The sequence below is a fragment of the Suncus etruscus genome, chromosome 9, assembly GCF_024139225.1.
Source record: "Suncus etruscus isolate mSunEtr1 chromosome 9, mSunEtr1.pri.cur, whole genome shotgun sequence".
Lineage (NCBI taxonomy): Eukaryota > Metazoa > Chordata > Mammalia > Eulipotyphla > Soricidae > Suncus > Suncus etruscus.
This window is the reverse complement of record NC_064856.1, coordinates 86,714,897-86,732,039: the sequence shown is the minus strand read 5'-3', so window position 1 is coordinate 86,732,039 and position 17,143 is coordinate 86,714,897. Positions and strand designations below refer to the sequence as shown.

General features: G+C 40.9%; 1 protein-coding gene across 1 annotated transcript; it reads left to right on the top strand.

Annotated features, from left to right (window-relative positions):
* The first annotated feature begins 290 nt into the window (after positions 1–290).
* On the top strand, positions 291–16,929 carry TRAF6 (TNF receptor associated factor 6). The gene is made up of 7 exons (XM_049779986.1): positions 291–361; positions 4,502–4,819; positions 10,144–10,294; positions 11,846–12,004; positions 12,982–13,053; positions 14,352–14,429; positions 15,915–16,929. The coding sequence occupies exons 2-7, from the start codon at positions 4,524–4,526 to the stop codon at positions 16,782–16,784; spliced, it is 1,626 nt and encodes a 541-aa protein (XP_049635943.1). The 5' UTR covers positions 291–361; positions 4,502–4,523; the 3' UTR covers positions 16,785–16,929.
* The last annotated feature ends 214 nt before the right edge of the window (positions 16,930–17,143 follow it).

Sequence of the window (17,143 nt, the reverse complement as noted above, 5' to 3'; positions counted from 1 at the left end):
AAATCCCGAGGCTTTTGAAGAAGGAAGGTATTAAAAAATAGAGGGGGGGGGGGGGAAGGAGCCAGAAAGAAGGCCCTAGCCGGGGGACTATCGCCAGGGGGCGCACGCAAGCACATACGCACCAGCCGCCGAGGCCCCGCCCCTCTGTTAAACCATGCCCCCTGTGCCACGCCCACGCCCCCGGGCGCCCGAGAAGGCGGAAGTGGCGGCGCGCGCGGCGGGTCTCGGGCTCCGGAGGCCCCGGGGACGTCGGGGACGGTGGCGGCGGCGGCAGCCTCGAGGCTGGGAGATCGGCGTCCGGCCGGGCCGCCTGGCCTCGGAGCGGAGCCCAGCCGGGTTCGCGCGACGTCTGGGCCGAGCGGTGAGTGTTGAGTCTGTCTCCTCAGGCGCCCTCCCGGGGCCTCCCCGCGCCTTCTGGGGCGCCCCGGTTCGGGCTTTCGGTTCCCGGGGCTCGCACCCCACCCCCGCCGCGGGAAGCCCGCGCTTGCACCCCCCGGCCTTCTCCAAGAAGAAACCGCGCGCCTCCTGGGGTTTCCCGGCCTCCGCGCTGCGCTGACAGCCGCTCAAGTAGACGTGGAACGACGCCCCGGCCCGGCCGTCCGGGAGCGCTGTGTGGCCCACAGCCCCGGAGAAGTGGCCAGAGGCACCGCACCCCCACCCCGACCCACACACACACACACCCCGGCAGCCGGTTGCAAAGGAAAGCCGCCTCGGAGGACGCGCGCGCGCGCGGGCTTGGGGTTGCCTCCACCTGCGATCGTCCTCGGGACTGTCGCCCCGGGTTCTGGCCCTGGCCCTGGTGCCCGATTGGAGACGGAGCCTCCCGCCACCCCAGTCGTTGTCACAGCTTTACACACACACACACACACACACACACACACACACACACACACACACACACACACGATTCCCGAATGACACACACAACACACAGCCGGGTCGGAGAGGGACACCCCCCAGACACACACACACACACACACACACACACACACACACACACACACACACACTGATTCATGGCTTCTGGTTCCTAGGGTCTTTGCCACTTCGGTCTCACACACACACACACACACACACACACACACACACACACACACACACACACACACACAACCTGATTTCTGGACTGTCTTGGCCAGTGCAGTGACTTGAAAACTGAGGAAAGTGTTTACACACACACACACTGATTCCTGGCTTCTGGTTCCCAGGGTCTTTGCCACTTCGGTGACACACACACACACACACACACACACACACACACACACACAAAACCACACACACACACCAGGCTCGCTGAGTTTGTGGCCCCATGTGGGCTCCAGTCGTGCTAGTTCAGAGCCCAACTTTTTTGATGACAGGTTGGAGCGCCGGGTATCTCATGTATTCGGGGTCATCAAAAATAGGGGGTCTTGGACCATTTTCACGGTGCCTAGGAAGGAGTCAGTACTCCCCCAGGTTTGTATTCAGGATGGATGCAGGACTGCCCTGCGGTTGACCAGAGATCCCCAGCTTTGCAGCAGCACCTGTTTCCAACTGACCTTTGCACTTTTGCAAAGATTTAAAGGTGTTGGCCAACCGCTCCAAAGCATATAACAAAGCACACTCAGTGTGACCCCTCTGGAACTTAATTTATGGCCCTTGACTTTACCACAGTCTGTGTTTGACAGGTTAAGCCCTGTGTGAATTCCTGCAAAGATGTACCTATTCGGATCTATTCTCAGTCTCTTTTCACTGACTCACCTATCCACCCACAGGAGCAAATGTTTGTGTCCCTTCTCTGCCTCCCAAACCCCACAGTTTACAGGACACTCTCTGGGTTATAATGTATACCCAGGTACTGATTTGTAGATGCAAACATTGATTTATATGACAAGGTAATTTTCTGTGTTTATTAGGTAATCAAAATAAGATGGCAGGAGTTACATCCCAGAGTCTTTTTAATTAAACCAGTGGTGTGCCAGCGACAACATTCAAAACTGCAAAAGGGAAATTGCTCTCATGAAGTTCTTAACCTACAGAGTAGGATATAGAAAAGAAGGTTGTAAAAGTCCAAACTTAGGGCAAGAGAGATCATACTGCAGACAGGGCTGCTTCCATCCCCAACACCCCATTTGGTCGTCATTCTGTCAGTGTCATTGTGTCCTCCCAAACCTCCACCCCTCCCAGGAATGATCACTGGGTGCAGAGCCAGGAATAGGTAAGGCCTGAGCATCACAGGAGTGGCCCAAAAACAAAACCAGAAAATTTACTATTACAAACTATTATTATTTCTCTCTGTAAAGCCAGAGCTCTATTCCAAGTTTGCTTCTATCTAGCCTCACATGAAGCCAATACCTGTGGCACTCACTATAAGATGGGTGAAAAAGAATTCTGGTAGAGTATTTTTCCTACATAGTTGCCAGGTCTTATTTGTTCTACACCTGCCTCAAAGCCTTTTTTTGTCCTCATTAAAATAACTGGTCGTTGCAGATAGGGCAGTGTTCTTTCACTTGAGTCAGCAAGTCATCACCATTCAGAAAAGCAGTGAGGAAAAATGGTCTTAATTTCTCAGAGAGCATCAACATAAAAATACTGAGTAACAGTCGGAATACTCTCTGTAACTTAAATTAACCTTTGCGGTATATGTAGGGCTACATACTGAACATGTTTCTTTGGAGGATATGGATCTCCGGTAGATATTCCCAAGCAATGTTCAGGGCAGCTGGGCATGTTTCTGACGATACTCTCAGCCAGCAGGCCAGACGACTCGATGCTAGAGCCCAGTGATGTTAGTAATATCCTGTCAGCTTACACTACTCTAAACTCCAGTTTAGATATTCTAATATCACTTCATCTTTCTGTTACTGTATAAGCCTCACCACACCATATAAGGATAATACCATGTGAGGAGAATGAAATGAAATTTTAAATAACCGGGCAAAATGCAAATTGACATACTACATACATAACACAAGGGGAACAGGTTTGGGGATCAGGTAGACTTTGGTTTCTATCCCCACTCTGTTACTGCTTAATTCTTGGCACATTATTTAATCATGCTTAAGATCCATCGTTTTCATTTAAGTGGGGACACTAGAACTTAAAATTACAGGGACAAAAGAAATACGGTTAAGGCACTTGATTTGCATCTCTCCCCGCCTCCCTGTTGGTATACTCAGGACCACCAACAGTTGCTCTGAGCCAGGAGTGGCTCCTGAACATCACCAGGTATGACATAACAAAATCAACAACATTATAATAAAGAAGGATACATAGAGATGCTCATGATATTTATGCAGTTGTAAGTCCCTTAACATATTTTAACACATTAGTCTTTTAAGTAATTGGGTTGTGGATTCTAGGGTTATCTCCATTTCCAGTTGAGGTCACTGAAGCATAGAAAGCTTATATAACTTGCCCAGTCCTACAATAAGTGATGAAGAAAAGAATTTGACCCAGATTAACTGAGAGGCTAAGCTCTTTACTACTTCATGGTCCAGTCTCCAACAAGCCAGAGGAGACCTTTGTAGTTGCTCAGCAAATGGTACTCCAGTTCTTATTGAGAAGAAAATATATCTATAGTGTTAAAGGATTGAGGATGGCTCTCTTTACTCACCTTTTGGCATAGTGGCAGCCAGGATGTTTATATAAAAACGAGACAAGATAATTTGTATGCTGACTGAAGGTTTTTTATCTGAATTGCTTTTATACTCTAGCTTTTCTCTCATAAATACCATTATGATTAAGAATTGGAAGGCAGGGGCCAGAGTGGTAGTACGGCGGTAGGGTGTTTGCCTTGCACATAGCAGATCCAGGACGGACCCAGGTTTGATCCCCAGCATCCCATATGGTCCTCTGAACCTGCCAGGAGTAATTTCTGAGTGCTGAGCCAGGAGTAACCCCTGAGTGCCGCAAGGTTTGGCCCAAAAGCCGAGAGAGAGGAGGAAGGGGGGGTGGGTGGGAGGGGGGAGAGAGAGAGAGAGAGAGAGAGAGAGAGAGAGAGAGAGAGAGAGAGAGAGAGAGAGAGAGAGAGAGGAGAGAATTGGAAGGCGTTGCCACTGCATGTAAATTGTAGTTTTCTTTAGGCAAACCTTACTTGTTTTTCCAGTCATTAAAAATGAAACCTAATTACGTGACTGTAGGCAGAAGAACATACAAATAAACTTTCAGTTGTGTTCTTTCTACCTAATAAAAATCCCCACACTGAATATTTCAAAGTACTCAGAATTTTAGACTAGAAGAAGAAAAATCAAGATTCAAGTGCTTAATTAGTTTATAGATGGGTGTTTCTGATATGGCTGAGTATTATAATTAAGGTGGATTTCTTTGTTCAATCTCATAATCTACCTTTGTACTATATCATAAACGTATTACAAAATAGTCTTGAAGCAAAGTTTAAAATACTTAGAAATGTTCCCCTGAACAGTAGGGCAGCTACTGTCTATCAACTCCATGGGCATTGGCATCAGTAAGCTCTGATAGTGAGCCATGTGTTAAGACTTCTTTCCTTTCTCTTCTTAAGAGTACTTGAGAATCCCGTTACTATGAGTCTGCTAAACTGTGAAAACAGCTGTGCGTCCAGCCAGTCTGAGAGTGACTGCTGCGCTGCCATGACCAGCTCCTGTAGCGCTGCAGCAAAAGATGACAGCATGAACACAACAGCCAGCACGGGGAACCTCTCGAGCTCTTTTATGGAAGAGATCCAGGGATATGATGTGGAATTTGACCCGCCCCTGGAAAGCAAGTATGAGTGCCCCATCTGCTTGATGGCATTACGGGAAGCAGTGCAAACACCATGTGGCCACAGGTTCTGCAAAGCCTGCATTATCAAGTCAATCAGGTAAGCATGCATTAAAAAAGACCCTATCCTGTAACAAAACCAACACCAGAGAATATAGGTCACAGGATCTTCCAGGAGTAGATTTATGCATAAAGTAAATGCTCAAGGGTTTAACAAACAAGAAACAGCACAACACTGGATGGAAATGTGAACAATTTAGGTTGTCTATCCCAGTTCGTACTGTAGTTTGTAAGATAATTTTCTCCTATCGTCCTTAGATAAATAAGATGCTTTTACTAAAAGCATTGCATTGTAAATTAAGAGGTGAGATGCTCTGCTTTAATAAAATTAATGCAGCTTAAATGATAACACATTTAACCTCGCCCACACAAAGGATGATGTTTGGAAATTATCATTTATTACAGTTTTTAGCCATCTTAACTTCTCAATTACTAGATGTCTGCGAGTATTGTAAACTGAACAGTATGTTTAAAGAAAGTATTGTTTGATGTCTGTACATAATATATATGAATTTACCTTTTCTCTGTCTGCCCTGCTCTTTTGAATCTACACTAACTCACTCGCTGGCCTCCTGCTTCTGCCCTTTTCTTCTTCCAGGCTGTTCTTGGTATTGCAGCCAGAGTGAATCTGATAAAGTAGTAAATGAGATGATGACCTCTCCACTCAGAACACTGCAGCAGGCCCTCCAGGAGTAAAATCCAAAGTTCTTGTAAGGCTCTGATAGGTGTATAAGGCATAATTCATTTTTCTTTTCTTCCCTCATCTACCCTTACATTGTTTCTGTTGTGACAATGGCAGAGAACTCTAAACTTGGATGAGGTGCTCACCATGGCTTGTGCTCGTACCACTTTGGTTGCAGGTCTTGCACACACAGTGCACTGGTTTTTGCACACTTTTGTTATAGCTGGGTGGATCACCAAAGCATTGTCCACTTGGATGGCACCTGGCATGTAGGGCGCAACCCTGGATTGAATTTAGGGACCAATCTCTGATATGCTCTTTACTATGCTCTGTTTTCCTCTTGCCAATTTGTACTTTGCTGTTTCTTGAGCATGTGCATCAGGTATGTTCCTTCCTGCTTTGCTAATCGGTTATAGCAGTCCTCATTGATTTGGAATTCTCTGTCAGATTGTTTAGTCACACCCTGTATTCTCTCCAGTGTATCTTGGATGATTTCTTCTTATAGATATTTGGCTTCCCTGTTTATACCACAATAGGCCTCCTGTCCACCTCACCGTTCTCTCATTCTCCCTCACCTACTTTTTGGTTTTCCCTTAGCACTTAGCACATTTATAAAATGAGATAATTTGGGGCTGGAAATGTTGCTCAGTGGTAGAAAATTTGCTGGCATGTGTGAGGTCCTGGATTTAATTCTTAGTATCATCAAAGAAAAAAGATAAAATGCAGGTCAAGGGTGAGGGAGATAACACAGCCTTATAGGTTGCTTGCAAAGCATGTTCCAGAGCCCAGTTCAATTCACAGTTACTGCATTGTTTCCAAAGCACTGTTGAGGTGGCCCTGGTGGCCCCAAGTACTGCAGGGCCCAAAGAGTCCTGTTCCTTCACATTCAACTGCTGAACTAGTTGGCCCAGTATCTACAGGATTGTCTGTGATGTTCCTTGAACTCCCTTCCAAAGGCCTCTTCTCCAAAAAAAAAAAAAAAGAAAGAGGGGAGTTTTTGTTTTGCTTTGTTTTGTTTATTTTTATTTTATTTATTATTTTATTTATTGATATTTATTGATAATGATATAACAATCTTATAATCACTATATAATGGCCATACCAGTCTCTTGTTACCTTTTTATGTATTTTAAGCAATTTTTAATATATTTTTTATTTAAATACCTTGATTACATACATGATTGTGTTGTTTGGGTTTCAGTCATGTAAAAGAACACCACCCATCACCAGTGAAACATTTCCATCACCAATGTCCCAAGTCTCCCTGCTCCCCACCCAACCCCCACATATACTCTAGACAAGTTTTCTATTTCCTTCATACATTCTCATTATTAGGATAGTTCGAAATGTAGTTATTTCTCTAACTAAACTCATCCCTGTCTGTGGTGAGCTTCATGAAAGAGAGGAGTTTTAAGGGTTGAGATCTATTTTTATTTTTTAAGTGCCAGAAACTGCCTGGCATTTCTTATATGCTCAATATTATCCTAGTTATTTTAACTGAAGAACAGAACATGTCATTTCCCCAAGTGTTCAACTTAAACTCCAAAGAAATGTTGCATTCTACTGTAATTCAGAACTAGATTGGGATGTTTTTAGATGATTAGTAAGCTCTATACAGAACAACAACAACAACAACAACAAAAACACTTATAAGTGGGGTGTTTTCCTGGACAAGTATGTAATTTATTGGGAAATCATTTAACCAGGTTAAACTGGCTATTCACTACTAGCCTTGTAGTTTATCTCTTTTCAACTTTAAACCGTTCTCTTTACTGTGAGTTTAGGATAACTATTTCTCCCAAGATTTGGCTTAGTTTTAATGACAAGGATACATGTCTCTGATGTCAGTTTAGAGGGAAAATCCAGTATTGGCAAGATCTGTTTAGGATAGGTTTTCTTTTCTTTCTTTTCTTTTTTTTTTTAATCCCCTTGGGCCACGCCCAGCAATGCTTAGGGGTTACTCCTGGCTCTGTGCCCAGAAATCGCTCCTGGCTCTGGGGTTCATATAGGATGTTGGGAACTGAACCAAGGTCTGTCCCAGATCAGCCTCGTACAAGGCAAAGGCCCCACCGCTGAGCTATCACTCGGGCCCCTAGGATAGGTTTTCTTAGCCTCATCACTGTTGTCATTTAGGGCCTGTGAATTCTTGTGGGAGAATGTCTCCTGTGTCAAAGAATTATTTAATAACACCACTGGTCTCTGCTCACTATAGTTTAGTCCCCTATTGTGAGACCCAGGATATATCTAGTCATTGGCAAATATTCTCTGGGGGACAGACATACTCCTATTGAGACCAATGGTTTAAGCATATATGTGGGCAGAAAAAGCCTTAACTTTTCTCATTAATTTCTTCCTTAATAACAATTTTTTTCTATTATATTTAGGAGAAAAAAAGTGCTATATTTGGTTCGAATCCTGGTGCCCCATATGGTCCCCCGTGCCTGCCAGGAGCTATTTCTGAGCAGACAGCCAGGAGTAACCCCTGAGCATCACCGGGTGTGGCCCAAAAACCAAAAAAAAAAAAAAAAAAAAAAAAAAGTGCTATATTGTAGAATATTGGTTTTTCCTAGAGCTAGAAATGTGTAATATTTTGCCATCTGTAAGAAGGTAGTTAACCTTTAACAGTTTTCTAGTAGCAAGATAATGCCAAAATTAGTAGGAAAATAGTCTAAAATGAGAGTATAAAGCCAGAAGAAAGTCAAGGACTTTTATTTTTCCTCTGTCCTCTAGAAGCTTGAAGTGACCACTTTGACACTAATATTATTAAAGGAATGAATAATTCTGAAAGTAATGCTCAGCACTTAGTCATCAGTGAAATCAAAATGCATTTTAATTCTTTCTTTTTCTTTTCCAATTACTAGGTCTGAGGGAGGAAGCAGTAAGGAGTTAATACAATTTTGTTTGTTCTTTTGTGGTGGCACCCAGGGCCCTCATGCCTGTGAGGCATGTACTCTACCACTGAGCACAGTCTTAGCCCTGAAATTTCATTTTCTTTTAAAAAGAATGCTAATGCACTACCTAGTGATTCCTTTATACTTTATGAGATTCTTATATTTTTCAGATATCATTCACTTAGGTTTGGGATAAACAAATTTGTTTATGATTCTCTGCATCTCAGCAAATATTTGGACGTAATAATAACCTTTTGCAGTCTGTGAAGCCCCATAAAGACCAACTAAGACTGGAGGTTAGGAGTTTGCTTAAAGGGTGCATGTCTATCATTTTTATCTTTGCATTATACCCCAGATCCCCTGAGAACTACTGGATATGACCCAGTATATCCCTGAGCAACCAGGTTGAAGCAACAAGGCATTATTGATCATTGGGCCCATTATAGCCGACCATGGCTTGCAGGATAGGTCCCGCTCCATCTCCCCACAAAAATTTTTTTAAATAAACAGTGTTGCCTTCATTGGTTTGAAGACATATGATGGTAAATCCCATATTTGGGTATCATTTTTACTTACTGCAGAAACTTGCAACTCTTGATTTACACATGGCAGTACTCAGCAGATGATTGAATGATTAATAAATGCTCAGAGAGCCTACCATACTTGTCAGATCTCTTAGAGCAAAGAATGAGTCATCCCAAACAGTTAAAAGGAAATGATAGACACTCAAGCTTCCTGGAAAGTCTTTTCCCGTCATAGGAGAGAACAAACCATTGAGAAGCAAGCCATAAAGATCCTCTAATTCCTTAGTGCAATGTATTATAGACATAAAAATAAAAGAAGTCTTTTGTTGCCTAGAAACCAGACTTCAAAGTTAGCTTAATCTGAGGTTTCTGCTTGTAACTGAGCACTATACTATAAACATATTGGTATTGTGATCAGCATATTAATTACTAGCACAGTTTTATGACAACAGAAAGATGGCCAGGAATTCCCACCTTCCAATTTATGTTGATAAGAATATAATTTTATTCATTTTACTAAGAACATAATTTTATTCATTTCATTTTTCTCATTCTTTTTGGTTGTATTTTGTTCTTTTGGGCCACAACCAGCTAATGGCTTACTCCTGACTGCTCAGGGATCAGTTTTGGCAGTGCTCAGGAGACCATCTGCAATAATAGGATTAAACCTCCATTAGCCATGTGCAAGGCAAGTGATATCCATTAGGCCCAATACTTATATTTTTGGTTGGAATCTTTTCCACGCAGTGGTCCTCAAACTATGTATTTGTATCTGTTTTGTTTCTTCATTGCAAAATAAGATATATGCAGTGTGCATAAGAATTCATTCATAAGTTTTGTTTTTACTATAGTCAGACCCTCCAATGGTCTGAGGGACAGTGAACTGGCCCCCTGTTTAAAAAGTTTGAGGACTCCTGAAAAAGTAACGTAGTCTTTGATAGTTAACCTATAAGGTACTTGTTACATTCATTTCATGAAAGAACTGTTCATGAACCTAGGAGATAGCATAATAGTAAAGATCATGCCTTGCAGCTCTGAGGCCCCAGGACATACAGAAAAAAAATTAATAGGTTAATTTGGGTGGTATTATATTACTTTATAGGTATATAGATTAAAACAAAATCCTATTCATAAAATTTATTTTGGCAATATTGCATACATGTCTCCATTGATAGTGATGGAAATTTTATATGTAGTAGATTAAAGTTTGACTTAAAGTTATTGTGAATGTGTAACTCTACTAAAAGTGTTTTCTTGTTTGTTTTAGGGATGCAGGTCACAAATGTCCAGTTGATAATGAAATATTACTGGAAAATCAACTATTTCCTGACAATTTTGCAAAACGAGAGATTCTTTCTTTGATGGTAAAATGTCCAAATGAAGGTTGTTTGCACAAAATGGAACTGAGGCATCTTGAGGTATTTAAAATCATTTTTTAATTTAATTTAATTTTTTGAAAGTTTATGTGCAAGGCTGTTCCTAGAGAATAGAAACTGTGTATTGCTAGTATCTAACACTGATTGGTAATATATGTACTGTACAGCTAGTACCTATTGTGATTGGTAAATAAATTTTGTTGAATTAATTTTAATATTTTTAATTAAATAGTAGAGATCAAAATTTTGCCTTTGGGCTGTACCTGGCAATGCTCAGGCTTCAATTCTGGCATGAACTACATTGGGTTACATGAAGTGCTGGGGATCAAACCCAGAACTTCTTCATGCAAAGCAAACCAGAAATTTCTTATTCAGTACTCTGAGAAGTAGTGTTAATGAAGAAGAAATCAGAGGGCTGGAAAGATAGTAGCAAGGAGGCCACTTACTTTCCATGCAGCAGAACTAGATTCTATCCCCCACATCTCCTATAGTCCTCAGAGCGCACCAGTGATCCCTGACTGCAAAGCCTAAAGTAACCCCTGTATACGGCTGGATATGGCCCCCAAACCAAATAATAATAACAATAACAACAAAAGTCAAAATTTTTTTACTATATTTTGACATGTATTTGCAATAAAACTGAAGCACATTTTAAAGACAAGTGCCAGACTATAATCCTGTGACTTGATTTTCTCATTTTGAAATGTGTTAAGTTCCATATAGTGATCACCTTGGTACCTGTGCTGAATATTTTTTCTGTGCTTTAAAGTGTGTATTTTATCATAAGGTAAATGGAGTACTCCTATAACTCGAGATTAAACTTTTTAAAAAATTAGTTAAAAGACAATGCTTTTCAACAGATAAAATGAGTTGGTCTCCAGAATTGAGTTTACCATGTGGGAAACTGTAGGGAGTGGAGGAGTCTAGGAGCAGACTCTGAGTCAGCGAAAGGGGGAAGTGAACATTCTGGTTGAGAGCGTGAGGTTGGAATGTTGAACACATGAAACCCTGTGATTAACAGTATTGTAAATCATGGTGACTAAAATGAGAAATTTTTTAAAAGAGGAAAATAAAAGGAAAAAAGTGCACTTAAATTAAGTAATTATTTGGATTTTGTAACAAGTTAATTATTGTTCTATTTGAATTGTAAACTGCCCCCTTTGAAAAGAGTCCATTTGATACATCACTAAGTTAGAAACCATAAAGATCTGACTCTCTAAACTGGAAATTCACATTTTTTAATATAAACTTGCAATTTGTAGTCATTATTTGGAAAAATACATTCAGACCTCTGTATTGAGGTTCTCTGGTGTGTGATAAAGAAAATAGTAGACTGGGGGCTGGAGCGATAGCACAGTGGATAGGGTGTTCGCCTTGCCTGCGGCCGACCTGGATTTGATCCCCAGCATCCCATCTGATCTCCCAAGTCTGCTAGGAGTAATTTCTGGTTGCATTCAGGAGTAACCCCTGAGCACAACTAGGTGTGGCCCTAAAATATAAAATAATAATAAGTATAAGTATACGCAGGAGAAATTGTATTTAGGGAATGCGGAAGTATTGGCAGTTACTAATCAATTACTTTCTTCCTTCTAGGATCATCAAGCACATTGTGAATTTGCTCTTATGAATTGTTCCCAGTGCCAGCGTCGCTTCCCCAAATATCAGAACCATGTTCACACTCACAGTGAATGTCCAAGAAGACAGGTTTCTTGTGAAAACTGTCTTGTGTCAATGCCATTTGAAGAGAAAGAGGCATGTATTGATGTGGATTTGTTCATTTTGTTTCTTAATATAGTTTATTAATTGTGTATATCGAGGGCCGAGTGCATAAGAATGTTACTCTCATTTGTTCTTTCTTTTTTCTTTTTGAGTTTTTTTTTGGGGGGGTGGGGTGGGGGGTCCTCTCCCACCAGTGCTCAGAGCTTACTGCTGGCTCTACACTCAGGAATCACTCCTGGTAGTGATCAGAGATCATATGAGATACTGAGGAATGAACCCAATTCAGCCTCATGCAAGGCAAGTGCCCTATGCACTATGCTTTATTTGCTGCCTGCTACTCCCTTCCTGAGTTTATATTTTCATCTGTAGGAAATATTTTGGATTGTTTTATTTTGGGGGGTTTTCTTGAGGGCACACACCTATAGGAAAATTTTAAATATTTTAGATTTGTTTTGTCCAGAGACTATATATGGTACAAGGATTAAACCCTGGTCAATGGTGTGCAAGGCAGCACCTTACTCTCTCAGTACTATCTCTCTGGCCCTGACAACTGATTTGTTTTGCTTTGGGACCATGCCAGGTGGTACTCAGGGCTCATTCCTCGCTCTGTACTCAGGGATAACGCTCTTTCCTGAAAAGAGTTTTAATTAAATCATCATTGCTGCTTCTAGAAATGTCTGGTAGCATGTCTTTGGGGAATTGGTAAATGGTTTCCAAACCAGTCACAGAAACTGTCTTAGATTAAATGAAATGATTTAAGGTTCTTTTTGCACTACTATCATTTTAAGAGATCTGGAAGATGAGCTATATCATAAGCAAAAGAAGAGAAAATATCTATTATATATTCTTTATTTTACACAAATATCTTTAATTTGTTCCTCATGGAAAAAAAGTCTGAAAGAAGTCTCAATTTTTTATAATTTTAAAATTTTACTTTTATTTTTTTAAAGAAGTCTCAATTTTTCTAGATTTTTCTCACAATATTCTTATTTTTTTGTAACACTATATAGGTCCATGATGAGAACTGTCCTTTGGCAAATGTCATTTGTGAATACTGCAATACCATGCTCATCAGAGAACAGGTATATTCCATTTTATAAATATTTTTGTAAGTACATTTACAATAGGACTTAGATTTTTAATGTAAGAAACGAATAGTTTGAAGAGATATTAGAACTGTGAACGTTTTCATATAAATTAGTAATAGTTTGAGAGCAAAATATTTAGCCCTCTAAGTACTTAAAATTTCAAAATCATCCACAGAACAGTCACGTTTATACATTCAAAATTGTTCCAAGCAAAACCAAGTAACTTTAAGATTAAAATAATTTTAAAATATCCATTTAAAGGGAAAAAAAGTTTTTAAGGTATTCTTAAAACTTTCTTAAATTTGCACACTGAAATAAGAATCTTAAGAAAGAATCAGCAAACAAGCCCACCATTTAAATCTAACCCTCTTGCCTCTGACTGTCATTCTATATTATGTGATATGAAGGATTAAATTAAATGATCTGGGGCCGGTGAGGTGGCGCTAGAGGTAAGGCGTCTGCCTTGCAAGTGCTAGCCAAGGAAGGACCACGGTTCGATCCCCCGGCGTCCCATATGGTCCCCCCAAGCCAGGGCAATTTCTGAGCGCTTAGCCAGGAGTAACCCCTGAGCATCAAACGGGTGTGGCCGAAAAAGAAAATAAATTAAATGATCTTTCTCTTTTTATTTTTTAATGGTCTTTTATTATCTAAAAGAAAAGAGAAATTTTCTGAATGATCAAGGATTATCAGCCTGCATAGTGAATCTCATCTTAAAGTTTTAGACACAAAATTGCAGGCTGAGACGTCAGGCTGAGATGTCTTTAAACTTCTTTAATCTGCTTTAATGTATCTTCTAATATCTGAGTCTCTGAAATATAAAACGCTGAGATCAGAAAAACTAAAATTTATAAAAGATGACCAGTCAATAAGATTTAAATGGGTTTAAAACAGTGACCTTACATCTATAGCTGACTTAATCTTATTAAATGGCCTAAAACACAGTCCAGGTTTAATTTACAAGTTGTCATTGGCATACGAAGGTGCTTTTTCTCGAAAATGCCACAAGAGGGTGCCAGTTCTCAGCAATAGAAAAAAAATTACAATTTCTTTAAATTTTTAGAGTGGGTTGTGAGAGGCATGAGATAATATTTCTATTCTCTTACTTTCATGGGTAAGCATTTTAATCTTATGAGCTACAGTTTTCATGCACCTACTCTGCCACTGAGATATAAAAACAGCCATACGTATAATATTATGTATTAGTGAAATGCCTATCTAGATTTCAGTGTGAATCATCAAAGCAAAAGATAAAGCAGAGAAAATCACTATTCAACCTTCGCTTTGTTTTTCAGATGCCTAATCATTATGATCTTGATTGTCCTGTTGCCCCAATTCCATGCACGTTTAGTGCTTTTGGTTGCCCTGCAAAGGTAAGGATTTTATATTTCTTGAAACTGGATCAGCAAAGTTCCTTTATTTAATACAGTGGAGAATGCAAGTGTGGATGGATTTCATACAGTTTTAAGTACTGGAGAGGAACTGGAAATAGGAATATTGATATGGGGAAGTAGTTTGTGATGATGATAGAAGGTGTGATTGTGATCACACAAAGTGAGTATATATGGGAAAGGGAAGTCAACTAGGAAAAGAGCCATAAACAAGCATTGATTGCTCCAAGCACAGCAGTAGGGCATTTGCCTTGCACGCAGCCAACCCGGGACGAACCCAAGTTCTATCTCCAGTATTCCATATGTTCTTCCAAATCTGCCAGGAGAGATTTCTGATGTCAGATCCAGGAGTAACCCCCAAGCGCTGCTGGGTGTGTGCCCCCCCCCCCCAAAAAAAAAAAAAAAACTCCACCAGTTTCTCAATGGGCAGGTATTGAGTCCAGAGCAATTGCACAGCAGTAGGCATTTGCCTTGCACACAGCCAACACAGGGCAGATTCCGGTTCAATTCCCGGCGTCCCATTTGGTCCCCTAAGCCTGCCAATAGCGATTTCTGAGCTCAGACCCAGGAGTAATCCCTTAGTACTGCCAGGTGTGACCCAAGCACCAAAAAAAAAAAGTGGTTTTTTTGTTTTGTTTTGTTTTTTAAGAAGAATTGATGCTCCAGTGAGAAAGTAGTATTATGGCTTCCACAATTAGTTTCATGACTGATGATTAAACTGTATCATAATACATAATCATGATAAGTAAGTGATTTTGGAGAGAGTACCTGGACCTTTGGTTTTCTATTATGCTTTTGAATCTGACTTTTCACAGTGGTCATGCATTTAATAATTTAAAAACAAAATGGAAGCTGGAGAGATAGTTCACTGGATAGGGCATTTGTCTTGCAGGCAGCTGACATGCATTTGATCTCCAACATTCCATTTGCTTCCCCAAAGCACTGGCAAGAATAGTTCCTGAATGCAGAGCCAAGAATTAGCCCTGAACATTGCTGGGTGGGTGATCCCTTTTTCTCCCTTTTGCCCTTCCAATGTAATATGGGCCAGTGAGGTGGCTCAAGTAGTAGAGCATATGCTGAGAGGCCCCAGGCACAGCTCCCCTGGTTGTTACTGAGCACCACAGAGAGTGGTCTCAGCACACAGATCCTGCCTGAGGCTCTACTGGATGTAACCCCTGAGAAAAAAAAGAAAAGAAGCAAATAGTTGATGATTGTTTTTGTTGAAAGATTCTGTTTTGTTAGTGCATAGACAAGCTTGAAGTACTTACAGGGAAATTTATCTGAGTGAAAGCTGAGCCCTGGTATATTAGTGAACTAAGCCAAGTTTAGGTTATTAGATTGAGAATAGAATGATGATAAGACCATAAGAAATTGAGGGCAGTAGAGATATTACTTAAAATCTTTTCTTTGGCTTAACCAGATCCCTCTCACACAACACCTGTCCTCAAACTTGTGCTTAAATTTCAGATGCAGAGGAATCACTTGGCACGCCACCTCCAAGAGAATACTCAGTTGCACATGAGAATGATGGCCCAGGCTGTTCAGAATCTAAGCCTTGCCTTAGCTCCCATGCCCCAGCCTGATCTCCATCCCTATGAGCCTTCCTGTGCATCTCAGGCTTCCTCTGGGTGTCACCCAGAGGTCCAGAATTTCCAAGAAACCATTCAACAGTTAGAGGGTCGCCTTGTAAGACAAGACCATCAAATCCGAGAGCTTACTGCTAAAATGGAAACTCAGAGTATCTATGTAAATGATCTCAAGCGAACTATCCGTGCCCTCGAGGACAAAGTTACTGAAATAGAAGCACAGCAGTGCAATGGGATTTACATCTGGAAGATTGGCAACTTTGGGATGCACTTGAAATCTCAGGAAGAGGAGAAACCTGTTGTCATTCACAGCCCTGGCTTCTACACAGGCAAACCCGGATACAAACTTTGCATGCGTCTGCACCTTCAGTTACCAACTGCTCAACGCTGTGCAAACTATATCTCTCTCTTTGTCCACATAATGCAAGGAGAATATGACAGCCATCTTCCTTGGCCCTTCCAAGGTACAATACGCCTTACAATTCTTGATCAGTCTGATGTACCTATAAGACAAAATCATGAAGAAATTATGGATTCCAAACCAGAGCTGCTTGCATTCCAGAGACCCACAATCGCCCGGAACCCAAAAGGTTTTGGCTATGTGACTTTTATGCATCTGGAAGCCTTAAGACAAAGGACCTTTGTTAAGGATGATACTCTGTTAGTACGCTGTGAGGTCTCTACCCGGTTTGATATGGGTAGTCTTCGGAGAGAAGGTTTTCAGCCACGAAGTACTGATGCAGGGGTATAACATCTTTTCATTGGTTAAAAAAAATTAGCAGCTAAAGAAGCTGAAAGAAGGCCTTTCTTGTCATGTTCTCAATAATAATATGCAACAAAGTAATGGGAGGAATGTAATACCTACCTGTGAATGTTGTCAGAAAGGTTACTTTCCACTTCTTGTTATAAATATATAAGCAGGTTTTTTTCTTGGGGATCTCCATGTTCCATGGCTTTCACAGTTCTTACACCTAAGTACTGTGAAGTACAGCAGCAACTCTGTTGTGTTTTCATGGACTTCTTACTCCAGTGCACTGTCTTTAATTGTCCAAAAGGCTAGGGTTGGAGTGGTCAAGCACAAATCTTTTATTAATGGTCATTCCTTAAGAC